This window comes from Oncorhynchus tshawytscha, linkage group LG33 (assembly GCF_018296145.1).
Source record: "Oncorhynchus tshawytscha isolate Ot180627B linkage group LG33, Otsh_v2.0, whole genome shotgun sequence".
NCBI lineage: Eukaryota > Metazoa > Chordata > Actinopteri > Salmoniformes > Salmonidae > Oncorhynchus > Oncorhynchus tshawytscha.
The window spans coordinates 26,008,281-26,034,654 of NC_056461.1; the positions used below are offsets into that span (position 1 = coordinate 26,008,281).

The 26,374-nt window shown below is 44.4% G+C and overlaps 2 protein-coding genes and 1 pseudogene across 2 annotated transcripts; all 3 read right to left on the reverse strand.

Moving 5' to 3' along the window:
• Window positions 1-388: 388 nt before the first annotated feature.
• Window positions 389-7,266, reverse strand: LOC112231044 (bile salt-activated lipase-like). Its single transcript, XM_024397559.2, has 11 exons — window positions 7,183-7,266; window positions 6,474-6,624; window positions 6,164-6,283; window positions 5,518-5,715; window positions 4,473-4,603; window positions 3,795-3,902; window positions 3,583-3,697; window positions 3,217-3,403; window positions 1,179-1,379; window positions 859-1,068; window positions 389-712 (listed from the first exon to the last, which is right to left on the reverse strand). The coding sequence occupies exons 1-11, from the start codon at window positions 7,252-7,254 to the stop codon at window positions 538-540; spliced, it is 1,668 nt and encodes a 555-aa protein (XP_024253327.1). The 5' UTR covers window positions 7,255-7,266; the 3' UTR covers window positions 389-537.
• LOC112233452 lies at window positions 389-26,374 on the reverse strand (annotated as a pseudogene).
• Window positions 10,068-14,139, reverse strand: LOC112230524 (general transcription factor 3C polypeptide 5-like). The gene is made up of 7 exons (XM_024396804.1): window positions 14,133-14,139; window positions 13,055-13,253; window positions 12,578-12,773; window positions 11,397-11,532; window positions 10,479-10,559; window positions 10,283-10,368; window positions 10,068-10,154 (listed from the first exon to the last, which is right to left on the reverse strand). Exons 1-7 carry the CDS (start codon window positions 14,137-14,139, stop codon window positions 10,068-10,070), a joined length of 792 nt encoding a protein of 263 aa, XP_024252572.1.

Below are 26,374 nucleotides of genomic sequence, written 5' to 3' on the forward strand. Positions count from 1 at the left end.
TTTTTTTTTAGACCAGAGGAAAGAGTGCCTCCTACTGGCCCTCCAACAACACTTCCAGCAGCATCAGGTCTCCCATCCAGGACCTGACCAGGACCAACACTGCTTAGCTTCAGAAGCAAGCCAGCAGTGGTATGCCACCAAGGGGTGTCCAGATATTTTATATGTATATATATATATACACATACAAAGTATATATATATAACTCTAGGTAAATTCTGATGATACAGCGTTGAGGAATAGGTCTACACCAACATACTGTTTCTTTCACCATCGGGATTTGATAAAAATTTGTATATTACTTGGTAGGAGTTCATAATGTCCATATAAGATCATTTCTTGATAAATACAAACAAAATACTCTGGACAGTATTAAAAACAGAAAACAGGGCAGACTTCTTAATTGCATTAATTTAATTTGTCAATAAAAAAAATACAATCAGAAATGCATCTGGTAATACTTGCATTTGTGACATGACAAGAACAATTTGTATAGCTGTGAATGATGCATCAGGGAGCCTGTGCTCAGTGAGAGCTTCCTCAGACGGAGGGCAGGCTGGGAAAAATGTTAGACCACCAGTTCACAAAGCGCACCCTCATCTTCTCATGGACGTAGTTCTTGTTCATATGGGCATTGATTTCCAGGTACTTTTGCCCAGAGGTGGTGTATGCAGGCCAGGTCACAGGCACCTTCGACTCCCCGTTGTTGGGATCTCTGTGGTGGGAAGGGGTTGATGGTAAGAAAAACATAATGGTGAGAACATTAGATATATATAGTTTTCGTGAGGATAACATCCCTTATACAGTAATCCCATCCAGTGGGGGAGACAAAAACATGATTGCATTGCAGCTCTTTCTTACCCAGTCTTGGCGAAGTTGGTCCAGTAGGCAATCAAGTATCTGGAGACGTCACGGTGGCTGGGCCAGTATGCCAGGGGTGTTGTGAAGGGCTTGCCGAACACATACTGCAGGTCATCAGCATGGTCAGCCTCCATCCAGCTGGGGTAAGGTTGGACTATCCCGGCCATGCGGCTGGGCTCTGAAAAGAGGTAGGAGTAGGTGCGTGCAGATCTGGGGTGGAGCAAGGAGAGGAGGAATGATTAGATATCAGATGTATTTCTAGGATGGGAAACAAACTGGGTGAGAAGGGCTGTGCTACAGTAACGATGAGGAAGACTCACCGGGCATTAGAGGCATGCAGGTAGAGAGCAACCTGGGTAGGAACCAGGAAGATGTAGTCAGTTTCGATCATAACAACGGTCTTCTTGATTGTCTTCTGGCTAGGCTCATCTCCCCAGTCAGCCGTGTACTCTGCGAAAGCGTTGTTTGTAGCGGCCTCTCCCTTCTTAGTCAAAGAACTCAAGAGCAGTTTCACGTCTGACCTGTAGTGAGAAAGAGGAAGAGAGATGCACTATATATTAAAAAAAGTATGTGGACACCCATTGATATTACTGGATTTGGCAATTTCAGCCACACTAGTTGCTGACAGGTGTATAAAATCGAGCATGCTACCATGCAGTCTCCATACACAAACATTGACAGTAGAATGGCCTTACTGAAGAGCTTAGTGACTTCCATTGTGGCACAGCCATTCTATTGTCAATGTTTGTCTATGGAGATAGGATGCCACCTTTCCAACTAGTCAGTTCATCAAATTTATGCCCTGATAGACCTGCCCCGCTCAACTGTCAGTGCTGTTATTATGAAGTGGAAACGTCTAAGAGCAACGACTGCTCAGCCACGAAGTGGTAGGCCACACAATCAGAACAGGACTGCCGAGTGCTGCAGCCCGCAGCGTGTAAAAACTGTCTGTCCTTAGTTGCAACACTCACTACTGAGTTCCAAACTGGCTCTAGATGCAATGTCAGGACGAGAAATGGTTCATCCGGGGCTTCTTGAAATGGGTTTCCATGGCCGAGCAGCCACACACAAACCTAAGATCCCCATGTGCAATGCCAAGCGTCGTCTGGAGTGGTGTAAAGCTCGCTGCCATTGGACTCTTGAGCACTGGAAATCCGTTCTCTTGAGTGATGAATCACGCTTCACCATCTGGCAGTCCGACGGAAGAATCTGGGTTTGATGGATGCTAGGAGAACGCTACCTGCCTCTATGCATAGTGCCAACTGTAAAGTTTGGTGGATGAGGAACAATGGTCTGTGTCTGTTTTTCATGGTTCGGGGCAAAAACCCTTAGTTCCAGTGAAGGGAAATCTTAACACTACATTATACAATGACATTCTAGATAATTCTGTGCTTCCAACTTTTTGGCAACATTTTGGAGAAGGCCCCTTCCTGCTTCAGCATGACAATACCCCTGTGCACAAAGTGAGGTTGGACTATCCCGGCCATGCGGGTTCCGAAAAACCAGAAATGGTTTGTGGAGATCTAGTTGGAAAAACTTGATCGGCGGCTATTACAGCAGCAAAAGGGCAACCAACTAGGCAAATTTTCAATGATGGCCTAGGAACAGTGGGTTAACTGCCTTGTTAAGGGGCAGAATAACAGATTTGTCAGCTCGGGGGTTTGAACTTGCAACCTTCCGGTTACTAGTCTAACGCTCTAACCACTAGGATACCCTGCCGCCCCAAATAAGATGTTCAACGAGCAGATGTCAACATACTTTTGGTCGTGTAGTGTATCTCTATAATGTTTTATGTCCCACGGATACGTGAAGAAATATGACGAATAAAACAGGAATGTGACCCTGCCAGGTAGCTTTCATTCATACATAGCACCCAGCCTAGCTAATGCGATGCTGTGCAATATTCCTTATTTTTTATAACTTTTTTTTCTCTTTCCTCCATTGATTTAGTCATCCTAATTTTGGCCATCCTACAAGGGTAAAAACATCAATGACTTTTGAACGGATGATGGTTTCGACCATTGGTCGATTGGTTTTCTTAGAGGAGTTTCTACAAAATTGACACATTATTTTACCCATTGGTCAAAATATGCATTTTTGATTGGATACCCTAGAGATAAGGCCCAACAGATATATCAACCCCTTCTGAATCTCACTGTGTTAGGGACCTGGCTGAACTGATAACCCTGTCCTTTATTATTTGATTCTACTACTACTTGTTGGACTCAGTTGGTTCTGTAAAATCTGCAGTCCCATTTAAGCTACACCATGCACATGGCCAACACCGAACAGAGTGCCCTCTTCCTCCCAAGTAACCAATCAGCCCTCTTCCTCCCAGTCCATAGCATATCCACTCACACGGGGACGTTTGCGCTTGGATTGTTGATATTGGGGATGTCCTGGCCAGCGAAGAGGTGGGCATCCATGCTGTTGACCCCGGCGAGGTAATCAATGTCAGCGGCGTTGTGGAACAGGTTACCTGGGTGATCAGGCAGGAAGTCCCCATCGATCACAGGGGAGAGGACCAGGTTGTCTACCATGGGGGCTAGAGAGACAGACATACCTCTTGATGCTATCGGCAGGGCATGGCCATCACCAAATTACTGTGTAATTGTCATCTATACAGGTATCATTACAGGCATCAACGCATGCAAATCACATCCTCCTCGGTGTCTTTCTCACACCGTGCCACAGCCCTGTACATTAATCTCAGTGAATACTCACTGGAGGGAGAACCACCCAGGGCCGTGGTACCGGCCAGAGTGAGAACATTAGCGTCAATGAGTTTCAGGCAGGCCATCATCTGATCATCCTTGGGGCAGCCCACCTTCTCAGCAACCTAAAGAGACAGAAAGGGGGATGAGACATCCCTTTAACAGCCAATATCCCTCTCTGTCAGTCCATATTCTACCTCATTGTTACAGAAGTACACATACGTTCTCTGCAAAGGCACGGGGGTTCCTGTTGATAGCCCAGGGGCAGAGAGCAACACCACTCTGGGAGATTGCCCTGCGGATCAGCCCTTTGTTATGGGGAGAGAGTGTCTGTGTGGCGGTAAAGTACATTCAAACTCGAATTAGTACATTGCAATCAAACTCAAATTAGTACATTAGTACATAGTACATCTGTACCTATATTTACTTCCAATCATAACAGGAGAACCCTGCTTAATGCTTACACATATCCAACTATCTAAAAAGTTCAACGTTAAAAAGGTCTGAAATACAAGTGTTTTCCATCAACCTTTTTAGACACAGGACACAGAGTTCTCCGAGGTCTCAGGAACTTGTGACAAACAGCTGACTATGTAGCGTACAGGACATCATGGTCCAAAATAAAGAAGCGGAAATCTCACTGTTCTCATTGTTAAATGTATCACCACATTATCAACTAACTTCATAGACACAACAGTTAACAGAAACTAGACACTTTGACAATTAACGTATGCTTTATGGCAGGAAGACCCTCAATAATCATGACATTTTAATGAAGAGTTTATAACATTGAGACTGAAGAAACATCATTCCACTAGACTTTCTTTGTATTTTGACATCACTATCTTTGCCCTGAGAGCTCTGTATTAGAACTGTTACTCTCCTCTTTTAGTCCCACACCTGGAAGCTGGAGCTAACAGCGCCGGCAGACTCCCCGAAGATGGTGAGGTTGTTGGGGTCTCCTCCGAAGGCACGGATGTTCCTGTTTACCCAAGCAATGGCAGCGTGCTGGTCCCACAAACCATAGTTACCTGACATGGAAGACAGCTCTGTGAGCAAGCAGCAGTACTCTACCTACTAATTTACCATGTGTAGATTCTGCATGTCAGGGCCGGCTCCAGGCATAAGTGGTCGCTTATGGAACTCTGGGGTCTGGGGTCTTATCTTACTGGTGAGAGTTTGAGTAGTAGATTACATGAGGTGTGATTTCAAAATATTGTTGTGCATCAGCAGTTTTTTTCTTGTTATGTCAGTTACTGACAGTCACTCAATTAGCCATGTCAGGTAAGAATGTATTGATTGGTAAGTTAGTCTAGACAGCTATCATTGCCGAATACTGATTAGGCATGCAGGGCATGTGCCCAGGGGACTTGACCTTCAGGGGGCCCCCATTGATTTTGTTTGTCGCTCTCACTCAGATATCATTAACATGGCATAAATTAAGTTTTGGCTAAATGTGTAGAAATTCAGGAAATTTGCATTAAAACTGGAAAAAAAAAGTCTCTCCACACCATGGCCAAATGGGTAGAGTTTCTTTTTGAGTTACCTTTTGCGAGGTTGGAGACTTTGTTTTTGATGGAAGTTTCAATTTCTAATGCATACAGTATGGACACGAAGTTAAAGCAATCACGACGCTGACCAAATTACTCAAGATTTTACTTCTGGGTTAAGAGAGACTATCTACCTACTAACATACTGTACATCGGTCTCCAACAGAATGGCTCAAGTTTCTGAAAGAGCCAGTTGATTACTAAAAGTTAAACAAACACAGTATTCTTAAACATTATTCTCATAAAGTGGATTCAGTCACCTGAGAATCAGTACATGAAGAAAAGGTCAATCAGCTGATGTGACACCGATTGTGCCACGGCCATTTACCCACCCACCTAGCCAGCCAGCCAGCCAGCCAGCCAGCCAGCCAGGCAAAGCCTTGGTTGACACCTACCAGGTCCGCTGGCATCTCCAGAGCTGAGGAAGCCCAGGGTGCCCACACGGTAACCCAGGGTCACCACGATTACATTGCCTCTGTTAGCAATCTCCTCCCCGTCATACAGATAGTTATCCAGGAAGTTAGCGCCCATAGAGCCACCAACCTGGAAACCACCTCCATAGAGCCACACCATTACTGGCAGACCAGTGGAGACTGAAAGAAAGGAGGGATATTTCAATACATTTGAAGAATTACACCATATAGTCATATCATTATTAGTATTACTACACATCAGCAGGTCATACTGTATGATGTCTTGATATGTGGATGAAAGACAAGGGCTGACACCTTATTATCTGGTGTCCTACTCTAGTGACAGGTAAAGACACAGGAACAGGTGTAGGATTTTAATTTGAGCCAGTTTGCTTCAGCGGGAAAATAATCCTGCAGCAACAGCAAATTTAAATTCTTATGTGGATTACAGTCAATGGACATTTTCGTTGAGGTTAAATACAATTTTCAAAAGAGAAAATCAAGTCTGAAATTTCAACGTGGAAATTACAAACTTGAAAAGCTTTTTTAACCTCTAATGGATTACAAGTTTAAGTTTACTGCAACTGGGTGATCAAATTAAGATCCTACATTTGTACATAATACATACCGCTGCTGCCCTGAGGGACCCATATGTTCAGGTAGAGGCAGTCCTCTTGGCCACGGGTGTCTGACTGGAGCAGGTTCAGCTGCATACACCTCGGTTTGAACTTAGTGGCCTTGAGAACACCTGGAAGGAGACACAGGGAGAAGCAGTCAGTCAACTGAGATGCGTGTTAGTAAGAGTACGGTCTGATACATGCCTGTCCAGTATTTATTTGACAATCTGCTTCAGTATTACTACATTGTTTTGTACAAATAATATGCTATTTCTTGCTGAATGGATAGACATCTGAGGCATGTCGTTTTTTGGTACCCACCATCCCATCCAGGATGACGCTTGGGCTTCTCAAACTTGCCGGGCTTGTCAGCGAAGGGGATTCCTTTGAAGACGTCCATGGTGCGGAACAGTCCATCAGAATTGATGTTCTTCCCCTGCACCATGCCTCCCTCAGTGTACACCACTCCAAGCTACACATCCACACCCAAAGGACAGATACTAACTCATTAAACATTCAGTAATATGTGCATGTGTAAAATGTGAAACAGTTTTTATAATAGGCACCAATCTATTCAGTAATGCTGTTTTATGGATGTAGTGTCATTGTTTTTTTGTTGTTTATTAGTACGAACTGTTGCAAAAAAGAAGTTCAGCTGTTGAATTCACACTGCTTGTCAACCCATTGCGGATAAAGATGTGAAAAAACCTGCAGCGTGAGTACAAACGCAGGAGATGTTCTTAACTCTTTGATGTTTTAAGCCTTTGTGTTTTACTATTGTTTACCTTCTCAGTAGAAACTATTTTATACTTAGTAGACTTTTTTTTGTCCAACTACATTTCTATAGTATCTTCTTCACCTCAACGAGCTGATCAAAACCACAGATAGTAAGAAAAAACATGGCTACATTTAAACAGCTACATTAACAAATATGATATTTGGAAAATGTGTTTTACTAAAAAAGCTAATCATTTATTCAATTACAGTAAAGATCAAATGATATATACCAAATCAACTCAAATGGACTTACAGTGGCAGCAGAGGCGGACCCCAGGAACAGGGCAGCAGAAACCAAAATCCCCAGCGTCTTCATAACGGTCATCCAAAGACACCTGTCAGCACACCTTTTATACAGGAGGAGGCCCCTCCCATATTATACCATCACAGAGCTTTGTTTGTTGACTTTTGTTCAAGTCCATAAAGGTGCCTGCAGGTGAAGCTTTTACTGCTCCTAGCAGAACTCGGTGAGGCAAAAGTGAACGTTTTTGTGCTCGCAAGAGCTGAGCGATTAGCGCTTTTTGAGATTGTTTTGGTTTGATTATGACATTCTTTTCACAGTTTTCAATTTCAATTATATATTTTTTTAAATTATTATTTTTTAAATTAAATGTGTTATGCATTATGTGGGTTGAATGTTGTAACCCAGATTAAAATAATTAATTTTTAAACATTTTATTGGTCACATACGCATGGTTAGCAGATGTTATTGTGAGTGTAGCGAAATGCTTGTGCTTCTAGTTCTGACAGTGCAGTAATATCTAACAAGTAATCTAACAATTCCACAACAACTACCTAATACACACAGATCTAAAGGGATGGAATAAGAATATGTCAATCTAAATATATGGATGAGCGATGACCGAGCGGCATAGGCAAGATGCAGTAGATGGTATAAAATACAGTATATACATATGAGATGAGTAATGTAACATATGTAAACATGACTAAAGTGGCATTTTTTAAAGTGCATTGTATAAAGTGACTAGTGATCCATTTATTAAAGTGGCCAATGATTTGAGTCTGTATGTAGGCAGCAGTCTCTCTGTGTTAGTGATGACTGTTTAACAGTCTGATGGACTTGAGATAGAAGCTGTTTTTCAGTCTCTCGGTCCCAGCTTCGATGCACCTGTACTGACATCGCCTTCTGGATGGTAACGGGGTGAACAGGCAGTGGCTCAGGTGGTTGTTGTCCTTGATGATCTTTTTGGCCTTCCTGTGACATCAGGTACTGTAGGTGTACTATAGGGCAGGTAGTTTGCCACCGGTGATAAGTTGTGAAACAGCGGTGAAACAGCCCGACTGGATGCTCTCAATTGTGCATCTATAGAAGGTTGTGAGGGTTTTAGGTGACAAGACAAATTTCTTCAGCTTCATGAGGTTGAAGATGCACTGTTGTGCCTTCTTCACCACACTGTCTGTGTGGGTGGACCATTTCAGTTTGTCTGTGATGTGTACGCCGAGGAACTCTAAACTTTCCACTTTCTCAAATCAAATCAAATCAAATGTTATTTGTCACATACACATGCTTTGCAGATGTTAATGCGAGTGTAGAGAAATGCTTGTGCTTCTAGTTCCGACAGTCCAGTAATATCTAACAAGTAATCTAACAATTCCCCAACAACTACCTAATGCACACAAATCTAAAGGGGTGAATGAAAATATGTACATATAAGTATAAAGATGATCAATGACCGAGCAGCATAGGCAAGGTGCAATACATGGTATAAAATACAGTATAATACATGTGATATGAGTAATGTAAGAAATGTAAATGTTATTTCTGAAGTGAAAAAATGTGCAAGACTAGAAGTCCTTCGTTGACTGACAGCAAACACTTAATTTACATACCCCGTCCATAGTTCCTACTCCTACTAGGAGTAGTAGTGTTGAACAATCACCGACGAAGGGGCATTGTGGACACATCTACTTATTCCAGGGTTTGTCTTTATTCGTACTATTTTCTACATTGTAGAACAATAGTGAAGACATGAAAACTATGAAATAACACATATGGAATCATGTTGTAACCAAAAAAGTGATAACAAATCAAAATATATTTTATATTTCAGATTCTTCAAAGTAGCCACCCTTTATTTTGATGACAGCTTTGCATACTCTTGGCATTCTCTCAACCAGCTTCATGACGAATGCTTTTCCAACAGCCTTGAAGGAGTTCCCACATATGCTGAGCACTTGTTGGCTGCTTTTGCTTCACTCTGCAGTCCAACTCATCCCAAACCATCTCAATATGGTTAAGGTCTGGTGATTGTGGAGTCCAGGTCATCTGATGCAGCACTCCATCACTCCCCTTCTTGGTCAAATAGCCATTACACAGCCTGGAGGTGTGTTGGGTCGTTGTCCTGTTGAAAACAAATAACTTGCTTCAAGAAAAAAAATTGTGTGCACGAACTGATGAAAAGAAACCTGCTTAAGATCAAAACTAACAAAAACGTCACAAAATTTTGCCATAATATATGTGGCAACTGTTTTGACTGGGAGGCATACAGTTTCGTCCCCTCTACCCAGACAGTTGGGAACAGAGTAACATAAATATGGGAGGGACATTGTCATTGTAGCTTCCATGGTGGGCCCTGGTATATGACATGTTTATTTTCAACTGGTTCAAGATGACCATTCATACTAGAGTCTACCCTCAAGTTCAAATCTGGACCTTGAAGACATTTTTTAATTAACCAGGGTGTCACGTTCTGACCTTTATTTCCTTTGTTTTTGTATTTATTTAGTATGGTCAGGGCGTGAGTTGGGTGGGCAGTCTATGTTTGTTTTTCTATGATTTGGGTATTTCTATGTTTCGGCCTAGTATGGTTCTCAATCAGAGGCAGGTGTCATTAGTTGTCTCTGATTGAGAATCATACTTAGGTAGCCTGGGTTGCACTGTGTGTTTGTGGGTGATTGTTCCTGTCTCTGTGTTTTGCACCAGATAGGGCTGTTTTTGGTTTTCCACGTTTATTGTTTTGTAGTGTTCGTGTTTATCTTTGTTTATTAAACATGAATCAATATAATCACGCTGCGTTTTGGTCCGCCCCTCCTTCACCACAGGAAAACCCTTACAAAAACAGAATAAATATTTTTTGGCCAATCTTGTCTGGAATCACCCATATACCATGTTGGATCTTACCTATCCACGTCCAGATCACAGAGCTGGTAGAACATCTGCCTGTGGGGGGGCAGGGTCCCATATCGGAATTTGCATGAGGAATCCTGGACAAACAAGAGATATGGTAGAGGGGGGTTAGCATATGATGTCTTATTACTGTGACATTATTCTTGTGAGTACAGTGTATCGTGTAGAATGTGAAAAAGTTGTGTGGAAGTCTATAGTCTCTTACCTTGAGCTGGTATCTGGTTATATTTGCACTACGTCCACCAGCAGGGCCCTCAGGAGGTAAATCTGTCACATTAGCAGCCTGGGGCACTGAACAACAAAGAGGGACATTAGTGAGACAATCCTCACTAATACACACGGACATACACAAGCAAGCACAGACCCAGTCACACACACCAGACATATACCCAGTTACCCACCTGCTTTGTTAAGTGTGATTGGCAGGGTATAGTTGAAAGTGCTCCTCTTGGCCTTCACTGGCATGTCATTGATAGTATATCCTAAAGACAGTCACAGAGGGGTGAAACACAGTCTCATAAAACAACGCATGATTAGCAAAGGCTGTGGAATTAAATTGTCCCTCCAGATTAGATTGAACCAAACCTCCACCCTGCCCCCACTCCTCACCGTGCTTGGTACTGCAGCAGATCCTGAAGTCCAGCACTTAGTATTTTTTGGCCTCTGGTGTCATAGTTATATCTTACCTAGAGGCTCCTCCAGGGGAGGTTTTCGATGTATTTTGAATGGCAAATAAGAACAATGGGTTGTTCCGTTGACTCAATCTTGATGTCGACCCACACATCAGTGTCCAACCTCACTAATGCTATTGTGGCTGAATGGAAGCAAGTCCCCACAGCAATGTTCCAACATCTAGTGGAAAGCCTTCCCAGATGAGTGGAGGCTGTTACAGAAGCAAAGGGGGGGACCAACTCCATATAAATTCTAATTATTTTGGAATAAGATGTTCGACAAGCAGGTGTCCACATACGTTTGGTCAAGGAGTGTATTGACCAAATAGATTTTCATTTTTGCGTCTTCTTTCTCTCTTGCCACCATCCACTTCTACTTCTCTCAAGAGGTTCATATCAAGTCAAGTGAATTGAATAGGACATGGCATGTAAATAGAGAGATGCCCCATTTCCCTTTATTGACCCCCTGCTGGTCTGGGTCTGCTCACCATATAGATTAGTTAGGTGTCAGAGAATATGCAGACAGCCAAACAATTGGCATCCTGATGAATGGTATACAGGTATGTGACCTTGAGCTTGGGCTATAGTATCCATGGTGACAGTTAGATAGCAGACATACGCTATTTGTGGAGGTGTGTTTCCTGTTGCTTTTTCCATTGGCTGGTCTAGGTCTCCTCACCATATAGTAGGCCATGATAGGGAGCAGCAGCTTCAGTTTATCAGGGTGGAGGTCCAGGTTGGCCTTGACCGCGTACCCGGACCAGATGGGCCGGCTCTCAAACATCTACAAACAGTGTGGTTTGGGAAAAGTTAACACAGATGGGATATCAAAGCAATAGACTTAACATTTCCCATGTGCATATTTTCCATATCACATGTCTCAACAACAGCTTCTCTTTGACATATTTCTATTTCTCTTAAGGAGCCTTTATGAGAGAGAAGTCAGACATTGAACGAGAGCTACATGATTCAAAATATATCCAATTTATCTCAGGAGATCAGAAAAATACCTTATTGAGCAACACATTTCTCATGTGTGCAGACAAATACCTTAGGAACAGTCTTTGGACATGGTGATGTAAAAAATATAGACTAGGTGGTGAGGTAACGTCAGTGATGTAGTGGTAAAACAATTAGGTGGGTAAACACTCCCTTTATTTCCAATGCATTTTTTCCCCACAGAAAACCTCATCAAGGTCTGAAAGGATCCATTGTAATTCCCTCTAAATCCTAGAGATAAAATACAAACTAGCCCATAGGCTAGGGATCATCAACTAAATTCAGCCGTAGGTGGATTTTTATCTTCAGCTGTTCGACGGAGGGCAGAAAGATAATGACAGATCATATGTGGACTCCAAATATAATATTTGACTAAAACATAATAATTTAAAACCTTGTTTACATGTGTATATGATCACATATACTGTATCTCTGTATTATGTGTGGGGAATACTTTGGAACAGATTTCCTAAATTAAAATCACAGATGATTTGCTGGTGTTTTTACAGTGTTTTATTTATGTCAGAAAATCTAGGGAGCTCAGAAAACTTTGGGGGCCAAATAAAATCACCTACTGGCCAAATTCGTCCCATGGGCCACCAGTCGGGGAACCCTGCTATTGCCTAACACCCAAGTAAATGTTTCAGTCTTGAAATAGCATTAGGATTAAAAAACAAAGGCTCAAACTGAAAAAAGCTATGTTCCTATGCATATGTAATTAACACGTCTGTGATTAACAATAATACAAATTGTATAAAACATCACCCGCTGTGTGTGACTTCCTGCAGTCTTCACAATAACCTCAGTAGCCCAATGCAAAGTATACTAACCTCCTTCAGTTGTTCCTCTGCCTTTATGTCACTGGGGTGAACACACACTATCTTCCAGTTGACCTTGGCAGCCTCCAGGGGCTCAGTGGGGATGTTCTGGTCGTTAAAAGTGAGGAAGATGGCATTATGAGGCCGACGGGCTCGACTCAAACCAATCAGATTATCCCTGGAGACTGTTGGGGGACAATGGCCTTCTCTGCACGGAAGACACAAGACCACAATGGTTTAGCTAATAATTCCTACAGGTTGGCCAATGGCTAAATCTATTAGCACCTGCATCTTTATAACTAAATAAGGGGCTTCCTGTCTTGCTCCTGTTGTTGAACACACCATTTTGTAAAGTTGCTGTTGGGAATTCTTATGCATAATTGCTGACACACATGTTGACTTCCATTGGCATATTTGTTTCTGAGCTGAACACACTACCTCTGATGAGGGTGAAACTGTGTAGTGTAACACTGCTCCAATGCTGTTTACTTGTGTTGGATTTCAGGTCGGTAGTTATAGTCCACAGCACTGTCCAGGCGAGAGAAGATGGGTGGAGGAAGGAAGAGGGGCACAGGCTGCTCAAAGAACTCATTATTCTCTGGTTTACGCAAGATGATCTTATCGTAGAGGGATGTGTGTGAGCCGTCCTTTGCAGAATGCACCGCAAGATACTGGAAGTCTGTCACCCCTGCAACAATTAACAATATAGAATTGCACTCCCCCCCTTGCCTTCAGAACAGCCTCAGTTTGTTGTGGCATGGACTCAACAATGTTTTCGAAAGCGTTCCACAGGGATGCTGGCCCATGTTAGACTCCAATACGTCCCACAGTTGTGTCCAGTTGGCTTGATGTCCTTTGGGTGGTGGACCATTCTTGATACACACGGGAAGCTGCGTTGCCGTTCTTGACACAAACCGGTGTGCCTGGCACCTACTACCATGCCCGTTCAAAGGCATAGAGATATTCAAGGTCAGATTTTTTTTTTTTATCCATCTACCATTAGGTGCCCTTTTTTGCAAGGCATTAGAAAACCTCCCTGGTCTTTGTGGTTGAATCTGTGTTTGAAAATCCCTGCTCGACTGAGACACCTTACAGATAGTTGTATGTGTGGGGTACAGAGGTGAGGTAGTCATTCAAAAGTCATGTTTAACATTATTATTGCACACAGAGTGAGTCCATGCAAATTATTATGTGACTTGCTAGGCACATTTTTACTCCTGAACATATTTAGGCTTGCCATAACAAAGGGCTTGAATGCTTATTGACCATAAGATACCCAAAAGCCTTTTCTCCATCTTTGAATTGGCATAGCATGGGCATCTTATGGTGTGACATGGCAATGACACAAGATTATTGATATACTCGTGGCACACATGCCACAAATATTTACCATGCATTTTGTACTGTTTAAAACTTGAATTATGTTCCCTCAAAGTTCACAGTAATAGGAAGAGATAAGTTTCTTTCCATTCTTTGAGCTGGCATAATATGGCAATATTATGGTGTGCCATGGTAATGACAATGGATTATTGATCTACCTCTCCCACACAGCTCACAAAATGTCTACCAGCCATTTTGACAGTGCCATTTTTGATTTAAGGCTTGTCAACATTCACTTTAATGGTAATAACTAGATTTTTTTTTAAATGTAAGGAACGTGGAGATTGTAAAATGTTGTTATTTTACAATCATTTACTTCAAATTTTCTTTATTTCTTTAATGAAATACAAAGAAAACATAGAAAAACCTGTCAAGCTGACTTATCTTGCTGTCAAGCTGTGTGTGTGTGTGTGCTGGACATGGCCCCCACTTCACCATAGTTTTAGTCCCCCACCTTGTCCGCTTCCGTGGTCTCCGAACCACGGCGACCCTACTTAATGACCCCACTGGACAGAGGGGCAGTTGCTCAGGACAGAGGGGCAGTTGCTCGGGACAGAGGGGCAGTTGCTCGGGACAGAGGGGCAGTTGCTCGGGACAGAGGGGCAGCTGCTCGGGACAGAGGGGCAGCTGCTCGGGACAGAGGGGCTGAGGGGCTCTGGCGCCTCTGGGCTGAGGGGCTCTGGCGCCTCTGGGCTGAGGGGCTCTGGCTGACTGGCGGCGCTGGCGGCCCCTGGCTGACTGGCGGCGCTGGCGGCCCCTGGCTGACTGGCGGCCCCTGGCTGACGGGCGGCACTGGTGGCCCCGGGCAGACGGGCGGCACTGGCGGCGCCGGGCAGCGGGAGGCTCAGGCGGCGCCGGGCAGACGGGCGGCTCAGGCGGCCCCGGGCAGACGGGCGGCACTGGTGGCCCCGGGCAGACAGGGGCGGCACTGGCGGCGCGGCGCCGGGCAGACGGGCGGCTCAGGCGGCGCCGGGCAGACGGGCGGCTCAGGCGGCGCCGGGCAGACGGGCGGCTCAGGCGGCGCCGGGCAGACGGGCGGCTCAGGCGGCGCCGGGCAGACGGGCGGCTCAGGCGGCGCCGGGCAGACGGGCGGCTCAGGCGGCGCCGGGCAGACGGGCGGCTCAGGCGGCGCTGGGCAGACGGGTGGCTCAGGCGGCGCTGGGCAGACAGGAGGCTCCGGCAGCTCTGGACAGGCGGGAGACTCCGACAGCGCTGGAGAGGAGGAAGGCTCCGGCTACGCTGGACAGGCGGGAGCACCTGTAAGGATGAGCCGGAGAGACAGCCTGGTGCAGGGGGCTGCCACCGGAGGGCTGGTGCGTGGAGGTGGTGACGGATAGACCGGACCGTGCAGGCGCACTGGAGCTCTTGAGCACCGAGCCTGACCAACCTTACCCGGTTGAATGGTCCGGTCGCCCTGCCAGTGCGGCGAGGTGGAATAGCCCGCACTGGCCTATGCAGGCGAACCGGGGACACCGTGCGCAAGGCTGGTGCCATGTAAGCCGGCCCAAGGAGACGCACTGGGGACCAGATGCGTAGAGCCGGCTTCATGGCACTTGGCTCGACGCTCACTCTAGCCCAGCCGATAGGTCTCCTACCTGGCGTAGCCATACTCCCTGTGAGCCTCACCCCCCCCAAGAAATGTTCGGGGCTGACTCTCAGGCTTCCATCCGCGTCGCCGCGCTGCCTCCTCATACCAGCGCCTCTCCGCTTTCGCCGCCTCCAGTTCTTCTTTGGTGCGGCGATATTCTCCTGGCTGAGCCCAGGATCCTCTTCCGTCTAATTCGTCCTCCCATGTCCAGTACTCCTCGCGCTGCTCCTGCTGCCTTTCACCACGCCGCTTCGTCCTGTTGTGGTGGGTGATTCTGTAACGGTTCTCTTTAGTTGAAGGAGAGGCGGACCAAAATGCGGCGTGATGATGATTCATGTTTGTTTAATAAAGGAAAACTATACATGAATAAACTACAAAAACAATGAAATGTGAAAACTCAAAACAGCCCTATCTGGTGCAAAACACAGAGACAGGAACAAGGACAATCACCCACAAAACCCAACACCAAACAGGCTACCTAAATATGGTTCCCAATCAGAGACAATGACGAACACCTGCCTCTGATTGAGAACCATATCAGGCCAAACATAGAACTAGACAAACTAGACATGTAACATAGAATGCCCACTCAGCTCACACCCTGACCAACCAAAACATAGAAACATACAAAGCAAACTATGGTCAGGGTGTGACAGTGTGTGTGTTTGTATGTCATGACCGTAAACACATGTAAACACATATAAACACAATTTAACATTTGCTAAGCAGAACCCCATGTAGTTTACTGCAGCTTCTAGTCTATGCTCACTCTACTGGTGAATTAAAATGATAAGGTGTGAAAAGGAAAAAAGCTTTGTTATCATTTAAGATTGAATAAGTAGAGATGATATGAGAAGATATCATATAGTTTGAAGCACCTGTTTGCTTGGAATTATTTGTAGTTATCATCTCTATCTGTGCATATCTTCTCTATCTGTGCTACAACTCAATTTCCCCACCAGAAAACACACCCAAATTCAGGAGGGGACTGAGGCTTGGATAGCTTGACTGCCTTTTGCAAAAGTTGGCTCCAGTGCCGGTTTAATGCAGGGACTTACCGGGGCAGAACCGCTAGGCCCAGGCCTGTGGGGGGACCAAGAGGCAAAAAAATAAATCATAATAATAATAAAGGAAATATATACTGTATACAGGGAATTCGGAAAGTATTCAGACCCTGTGACTTTTTCCACAATTTGTTACATTTCAGCTTATTCTAAAATTGATTAAATATATTTTTTCCCCTCATAATTCTGATGATAATGGCATCAACGGATAGGGCTGCCATGTTTCAAGCTCTAAGTAAACTTTGCAATATTTTGTTTTTATGTGTTATTGCTTACATTATTAGCCCAGGAAATGTTTTGTGTTATTACATACAGCCGGGAAGAACTTTTGAATATCAGAGCAACGGTAACTCACCAGCATTACCAGCAATGCGACCAGGAATAAGAATTTCCCAGAACCATTTGTATCCTCCAGGGCAATTAAACTGATCCCAGAGGCTGTTCCAAAACTTCGCCAGCAGAAAAGACAGACTCAGAGCTGACTTTTAGTCCGACTCAGGAGGTGGGCACACCACCAACAGCTTCCAAGTATATTACTAGCTAATGTTCAGTCTCTGGATAATAAAGTAGATGAGCTCAGGGCAAGGATTTCCTTCCAGAGAGCCATCATGGATTGTAACATACTCTGTTTCACAGAAACATGTCTCTCTCGGGATATACTGTCTGAGTCCGTTCAACCAGTTGGGTTCTCAGTTCATCGCACAGACAGGAATAAATATCTCTCTGGGAAGAAGAAGGCCAGGGGTGTATGTTTCACAATTAACTACACATGGTGTGATTGTGATACCATACAGGAACAAGTCCTATTGTTCACCTGACCTAGAATACCTCACAATCAAATGCCAACCATATTACCTCCCAAGAGAATTATCTTCGGTTATGGTCACAGCCGTGTATATCCCCCCTCAAGCCGATACCACGACGGCCATCAAAGATCTTCACTGGACAAACTGGAAACCACATTTCCTGAGGCTGTATTATTATTATTGTAGCTGGGGATTTTAACACAGCAAATTTTAGGAAAACATTACCGAAGTTTTATCAACACATTGACAGTAGTACTATCGCTGCTAAAACACTCGACTACTGCCACTCCAACTTCCAGGATGCCTACAAGGCCCTCCCCCGCCCTCACTTAGACAAATCTGATCACGACTCGATTTTGCCTGACCAATCGGAATCCACGCTTGTTTTGATCACGTGAACTGGGATATGTCCCGGGTAGACTTCGAGAACAATATAGAATAATATACTGATATGGTGACTGAGTTTGTCAGGAAGTGGATAGGAGATGTTGTATCCACTGTGACTATTAAAACCTACCCTAACCAGAAACCATTGACAGAGGGCAGCATTCGGGCAAAACTGAAAGCGCAAGCCATTGCAAGGTGACTGGGAATATGGCAGTGTAGTTATTTCCTCCGTAAGGCAATCAAACAGGCAAATAGTCAGTATAAAGACAAAGTGGAGTCGCAATTCAACGGCTCAGAAACAAGACTTATGTGGCAGGATCTACAGACATTCACAGACTACAAAGGGAAATCCAGCCACGTCGCGGACACCGACTTCTTGCTTCCGGACAAGCTAAACACCTTCTTTGCCCGCTTTGAGGATAACAGAGTGCCACCGACGCGGCCCACTACAAAGGACTGTGGGCTCTCCTTCTCCGTGGTCGACGTTAGTAAGAGATTTAAGCGTGTTAACCCTCGCAAGGCTGCCGGCCCTGACAGCATCTCTAGCCGAGTCCTCAGAGCATACGCAGACCAGCTGTCTGGAGTGTTTAAGGACATAGTCAATCTCTCCGTATCCCAGTCAGTTGTCCCCACATGCTTCAAGATGTCCACCATTGTTCCTGTATCCAAGAAAGCAAAGCTAACTGAACTAAATGACTATCGCCCCGTAGCACTGACTTCTGTCATCATGAGGTGCTTTGAGAGACTAGTCAAGGATCATATAACCTCCACCTTACCTGACAACCTAGACCCACTTTAATTTGCTTACTGCCCCAACAGATCCACAGACGATGCAATCGCCATCACACTGCACACTGCACTATCCTATCTGGACAAGAGGAATACCTATGTAAGAATGCTGTTCACTGACTACAGCTCAGCATTCAACACCATAGTACCCTCCAAAATCATCATTAAGCTCAAGGCCCTGGATCTGAACCCCGCCCTGTGTGACTGGGTCCTGGACTTCCTGACAAGCCGTCCCCAGGTGATGAAGGTAGGAAACAACATCTTCACTTTGCTGATCCTCAACACTGGGGCCCCACAAGGATGTGTCCTCAGCCCTCTCCTGTACTCGCTGTTCACCAATGACTGTGTGGCCACTCACGCCTCCAACTCAATCATCAAGTTTGCAGACGACACAACAGTAGTAGGCCTGATTACCAACAATGACAAGACAGCCTACAGGGAGGAGGTGAGGGCCCTGGAAGTGTGGTGCCAGGAAAACAACCTCTAACCCAACATCAACAAAACAAAGGAGATGATTGTGGACTTCAGGAAACAGCAGAGGGAGCACCCTCCTATTCATTTCAATGGGACAGCAGTGGAGAAGGTGGAAAGCTTCAAGTTCCTCAGTGTACACATCATTGACAAACTTAAATGGCCCACCCTCACAGACAGTGTGGTGAAGAAGGCGCCTCAGAGCCTCTGGAACCTCAGGAGGCAGAAGAAATTTGGCTTGTCACCTAAAACCTCACAAAATTTTACAGATGCACAATTGAGAGCATCCTGTCGGGCTGTATCACCGCCTGGTACGGCAACTGCAACGCCCGCAACCACAGGGCTCTCCAGAGGGTAGTGCAGTCTGCCCAACGCATCATCGGGGACCAGCTACCTGCCCTCCAGGACACCTACAGCACTTGTCACAGGAAAGCCAAAAAGATCATCAAGGACAACAACCAACCGAGCCACTGCCTGTTCACTCCGCTATCATCCAGTAGGAGAAGTCAGGTGCATCAAAGCTGGGACCAAGAGTTGCTCAGGTGCATCAAAGCTGGGACCAAGAGAATGAAAACCAGCTTCTATCTCAAGGCCATCAGACTGTAATAGCCATCACTAGCACATTAGAGGCTGCTGCCCTATAGATAGAGTTGAAAACACTGGCCACATTAATAATTGGAACACTAGTCACTTTAATAATGTTTACATATTTTGCATTACTCATCTCATACATGCAGTGGGGCAAAAATGTATTTAGTCAGCCACCAATTGTGCAAGTTCTCCCACTTAAAAAGATGAGTGTGGGCTGTAATTTTCATCATAGGTACACTTCAACTATGACAGACAAAATGAGAAAAAAAATCCAGAAAATCACATTGTAGGATTTTTAATGAATTTATTTGCAAATTATGTTGGAAAATAAGTATTTGGTCAATAACAAAAGTTTATCTCAATACTTTGTTATATACCCTTTGTTGGCAATGACAGAGGTCAAACGTTTTCTGTAAGTCTTCACAAGGTTTTCACACACTGTTGCTGGTATTTTGGCCCATTCCTCCATGCAGATCTCCTCTTGTTGCTGGGCAACACGGACTTTCAAGTCCCTCCAAAGATTTTCTATGGGGTTGAGATCTGGAGACTGACTTGAAATGCTTCTTACGAAGCAACTCCTTCGTTGCCCGGGCGGTGTGTTTGGGATCATTGTCATGCTGAAAGACCCAGTCACATTTCATCTTCAATGCCCTTGCTGATGGAAGGAGGTTTTCACTCAAAATCTCACGATACATGGCCCCATTCATTCTTTCCTTTACACGGATCAGTCGTCCTGGTCCCTTTGCAGAAAAACAGCCCCAAAGCATGATGTTTCCACCCCCATACTTCACAGTAGGTATGTTGTTCTTTGGATACAACTCAGCATTCTTTGTCCTCCAAACACAACGAGTTGAGTTTTTACCAAAAAGTTATATTTTGGTTTCATCTGACCATACGACATTCTCCCAATCTTCTTCTGGGTCATCCAAATGCTCTCTAGCAAACTTCAGACGGGCCTGGACATGTACTGGCTTAAGCAGGGGGACACGTCTGGCACTGCAGGATTTGAGTCCCTGGTGGCGTAGTGTGTTACTGATGGTAGGCTTTGTTACTTTGGTCCCAGCTCTCTGCAGGTCATTCACTAGGTCCCCCCGTGTGGTTCTGGGATTTTTGCTCACCGTTCTTGTGATCATTTTGACCCAGCCTTGAGTCTTCTTGCGTATGATGCTACAAGCTTGGCACACCTGTATTTCGGTAGTTTCTCCCTTTCTTCTCTGTAGATCCACTAAAACTCTGTTATGTTGGATAAGGAGTATCGCTGCACGGCTATTTTCAGGTCTCTCCAGGGATGTTCGATCGGGTTCAAGTCCGGGCTCTGGCTGGGCCACTCAAGGTCATTCAGAGACTTGTCCCGAAGCCATTCCTGCGTTGTCTTGGCTGTATGCTTAGGGTTTTTGTCCAGTTGGAAAGTGAACCTTTGCCCCAGTCTCAGGTCCTGAGCGCTCTGGAGCAGGTTTTCATGAAGGATCGCTCTGTACTTTGCTCCAACGAAGGGCCATGTAAATAAGGTATTTCTGTTTTTTATTTGTAATAAATTATCAAAAATGTGAAATTCCACAAATTAACTTATAACAAGGCACATCTTTTAATTTAAATACATTCCAGGTGACTACCTAATGAAGCTGGTTGAGAGTGCCAAGAGTGTGCAAAGCTGTCATCAAGGCAAAGGGTGGCTACTTCGAATAATCTCAAATATATTTTGATTCGTTTAACACCTTTTTGGTTACTGCATGATTCCATGTGTTATTTCATAGTTTTGATGTCTTCACTTCTATTCTGCAATGTAGAAAATAGTAAAAATAAAGAGAAACCCTAGAATGAGTAGGTGTGTCCAAAGTTTTGACTGTTGCCCTATATATCACATCTGTTGCTTCATTGGCCCGTGCTATTGTTTGAATTCAATACCAGATTGATCTCAGTTTGTCATTGTCAGAGTAGCCACTATACATCCACATCCTTATAATAATATTTTATAATAATAATAGTATTTTTTTTGACAGCCAGTTAGCGAAGTAAACGTTGTCACAAATATAAGTAGTAAAGTACAGATACGAGCTGCCTCTGCCCCAAAAAATGACATATTTACTACTTTCCAGTAATTTTACATAAGTACTTTATACCACCGACCCTAAGCATGATGGGATGTTAATTGCTTAATTTACTCAGGAACCTGCTTTCAACAAACTTTGTATCCCTAAATTACTCAACTGTATCCTTTATTTTGTGAGTTACCTGTCGCGTCAGTGATCTCTAGTGGCAAAACTATTTAATGCAACTAATCAGAGAAAAACAACACCAATGTAAATTCTGATGACAGAACTTCGATGTATAAGTTTACCCCAACATACTGTTTCTTTCACCATCGGGATTTGATACAAATTTGTATATTACTTGGTAGGAGTTTATAATGTCTATAAAAGATAATGTCTTGACAAATACAAACAAAATACTTTTCACTGGTGAACAGAGTGTTATACTAGCAAGCAGGATCAATGAGTTAGTCAGCAAACTTGCCTAAATATATGTTTTATTCTTTTGAAAGATAAGCTTGAAATGGGCATAGTCTAATTGACTCAACAACCAAAAACACATATATACGTTTAGATGTATTAATGAACCAGAAAATCTGGTTGTTTCTCAAAGTTAGCTGGATAACTCATTGATCCTGATTTGATCGTATACCCCTCTGGATAGTATTAAAAACAGAAAACAGGGTAGACTTCTTAATTGCATTAATTTAATTTGCCAATGAATTTTTTTTTGTTACAATCAGAAATGCATCTGGTGATACTGGTAACCTTGCATTTGTGACAAGACCAATTTGTATAGCTGTGAATGATGCATCAGGGAGCCTGTGCTCAGTGAGAGCTTCCTCAGACGGAGGGCAGGCTGGGAAAAATGTTAGACCACCAGTTCACAAAGCGCACCCTCATCTTCTCATGGACGTAGTTCTTGTTCATGTGGGCATTGATCTCCAGGTACTTTTGCCCAGAGGTGGTGTATGCAGGCCAGGTCACAGGCACCTTCGACTCCCCGTTGTTGGGGTCTCTGTGGTGGGAAGGGGTTGATGGTAAGAAAAACATAATGGTGAGAACATTAGATATATATAGTTTTCGTGAGGATAACATCCCTTATACAGTAATCCCATCCAGTGGGGGAGACAAAAACATGATTGCATTGCAGCTCTTTTTTTACCCAGTCCTGGCGAAGTTGGTCCAGTAGGCAATCAAGTATCTGGAGACGTCACGGTGGCTGGGCCAGTATGCCAGGGTTGTTGTGAAGGGCTTGCCAAACACATACTGCAGGTCATCAGCATGGTCAGCCTCCATCCAGCTGGGGTAAGGTTGGACTATCCCGGCCATGCGGCTGGGCTCCGAAAAGAGGTAGGTGTAGGTGCGTGCAGATCTGGGGTAGGGCACGGAGAGGAGGAATTACTAGATATCAGATATGTAATGCTAGGATGGGAAACAAACTGGGTGAGAAGGGCTGTGCTACAGTAACAATGAGGAAGACTCACTGGGCATTAGAGGCGTGCAGGTAGAGAGCAACCTGGGTAGGAACCAGGAAGATGTAGTCAGTTTCGATCATAACAACGGTCTTCTTGATTGTCTTCTGGCTCATCTCCCCAGTCAGCCGTGTACTCTGCGAAAGCGTTGTTTGTAGCGGCCTCTCCCTTCTTAGTCAAAGAACTCAAAAGCAGTTTCACGTCTGACCTGTAGTGAGAAAGAGGAAGAGAGATGCACTATATATAAAAAAAAGTATGTGGAGACCCCTTCATATTACTGAATTTGGCAATTTCAGCCACACTAGTTGTTGACAGGTGTATAAAATCGAGCACAAAAACATTTGCAGTAGAATGACCTTACTGAAGAGCTCAGTGACTTTCATTGTGGCACAGTTACAGGATGCCACCTTTCCAACTAGTCAGTTCATCAAAATGTATGCCCTGCTAGAGCTGCCCCGTTCAACTGTAAGTGCTGTTATTGTGAAGTGGAAACGTCTAAGAGCAACAACGGCTCAGCCTCGAAGTGGTAGGCCACACAATCTCACAGAACAGGACAGCCGACTGCTGCAGTGCATGGTGCGTTAAAACGGTCTGTCCTCGGTTGCAACACATACTACCGAGTTCCAAACTGCCTCTGGAAGTAACGTCAGCACAATAACTGTTTATCGGGAGCTTCATGAAATGGGTTTCCATGGCCGAGCAGCCTAAGACTCCCATGCGCAATGCCAAGCGTCGGCTAGAGCGGTGTGGAGCTCGCCGCCATTGGACTCTGGAGCAGCAGAAACGTGTGATGAATCACGCTTCACCATCTGGCAGTCCAACGGATTAATCTGGGTTTGGCAGATGCCAGGAGAACGCTACCTGCCCGAATGCATAGTGTCAACTGTAAATTTTGGTGAAAGAGGAATATCGGTCTGGGCTCTTTTTCATGGTTTGGGCTAGGCCCCTAATTTCCAGTGAAGGTAAATTGTAATACTACATTTAAAAAATGACATACTAGAAGATTCTGTGCTTCCAACTTGGTGGCAACAGTTTGGGGAAGGCTCTTTCCTGTTTCAGCATGACAATGCCCCCATGCACAAAGCGAAGTCCATACAGAACTGGTTTGTCGAGATTGGTGTGGAAGTACTTGACTGGCATTTACTGGAGGCTGTTATAGCAGCAAAGGGGAGACCAACTCCATATTAATGCCTATGATTTTGGAATGAGATGTTCGACGAGCTGGTGTCCACATACTTTTGGTCATGTAGTGAATCTCTATATTGTTTTATGTCCTACGGGATTCGTGAAGAAATATGACGAGTTAACCGGGAAAGTGACCCTGTCAGGTAGCCTTCATTCATACAATAGCATCCAGCCTAGCTGATGCTGATGCTGTGCAATATTCCTTATTTTTGAACACTTTTTTTCTCTTTCCTCCATTGATTTAGTCATCCTAATTTTGGCCATCCTACAAGGCTAAAAACGTCAATGACTTTTGAACGGATGATGGTTTCGACCATTGGTTTTCTTAGAGGAGTTTCTACAAAATTGACACATTATTTGACCCATTGGTCAAAATATGCATTTTTGATTGGATACCCTAGAGATAAGGCCCAACAGATATATCAACCCCTTCTGAATCTCACTGTGTTAGGGACCTGGCTGAACTGATAACCCTGTCCTTTATTATTTGATTCTACTACTACTTGTTGGACTCAGTTGGTTCTGTAAAATCTGCAGTTCCATTTAAGCTACACCATGCACATGGCCAACACCGAACAGAGTGCCATCTTCCTCCCAGGTAACCAATCAGCCCTCTTCCTCCCAGGTAAATAATGTCCGGGCCAGTGAAGGGGTGGGCATCCATGCTGTTGACCCCAGCGAGGTGGTCGCTGTCAGCGGCATTGTGGAAAAGGTTGCCTGGGTGATCTGGCAGGAAGTCCCCATCGATCACAGGGGAGAGGACCAGGTTGTCTACCATGGGGGCTAGAGAGACAGACATACCTCTTGATGCTATCGGCAGGACATGGCCATCACCAAATTACTGTGTAATTGTCATCTATACAGGTATCATTACAGGCATCAACGCATGCAAATCACATCCTCCTCAGTGTCTTTCTCACAGCGTGCCACAGCCCTGTACATTAATCTCAGTGAATACTCACTGGAGGGAGAACCACCCAGGGCCGTGGTACCGGCCAGCGTGAGAACATTAGCGTCAATAAGTTTCAGGCAGGCCATCATCTGATCATCCTTGGGGCAGCCCACCTTCTCAGCAACCTAAAGAGACAGAAAGGGGGATGAGACATCCCTTTAACAGTGTTAAGAAACATATTCTATTTTTTAACTTGAATAAAAGTGACTCCAAAATTACACAATACATTATTTACCATTAATTTCTATTGGACACAAAATAATCTGAAACGCAACACCACTCTGGGAGATTGCCCTGAGGATCAGCCTTTTGTTATGGGGAGAGAGTGTCTGTGTGGAGGTAAAGTACATTTAAACTCGAGTTAGTACATTATCATTTGCTAACCTACTGTGGACAGAGGACCCAAGCCGAATGGCATATCTGTACCTATCTTTGCTTACAATCATAACAGGAGAACCCTGCTTAATGATTTTAAACTATCTAAAAAGTTCAACGTTAACAAGGTCTGAAATACAAGTGTTTTCCATCAACCTTTTTAGACACAGGACACAGAGTTCTCTGAGGTCTCAGGAACTTGTGACAAACAGCTGACTATGTAGCGTACAGGACATCATGGTCCAAAATAAATCTCACTGTTCTCATTGTTAAATGTATCACCCCCCTACCAACTAACTTCATAGACACAACAGTTAACAGAAACTAGACACTTTGACAATTAACGTATGCTTTATGGCAGGAAGACACTGAATAATCATGACATTTTATTGAAGAGTTTATAACATTGAGACTGAAGAAACATAATTCTACTAGACTTTCTTTGTATTTTGACATCACTATCTTTGCCCTGAGAGCTCTGTATTAGAACGGTTACTCTCCTTTTTTAGTCCCACACCTGGAAGCTGGAGCTAACAGCGCCGGCAGACTCCCCGAAGATGGTGAGGTTGTTGGGGTCTCCTCCGAAGGCACGGATGTTCCTGTTTACCCAAGCAATGGCAGCGTGCTGGTCCCACAAACCATAGTTACCTGACATGGAAGACAGCTCTGTGAGCAAGCAGCAGTACTCTACCTACTATTTTCCCGTGGGCAGATTC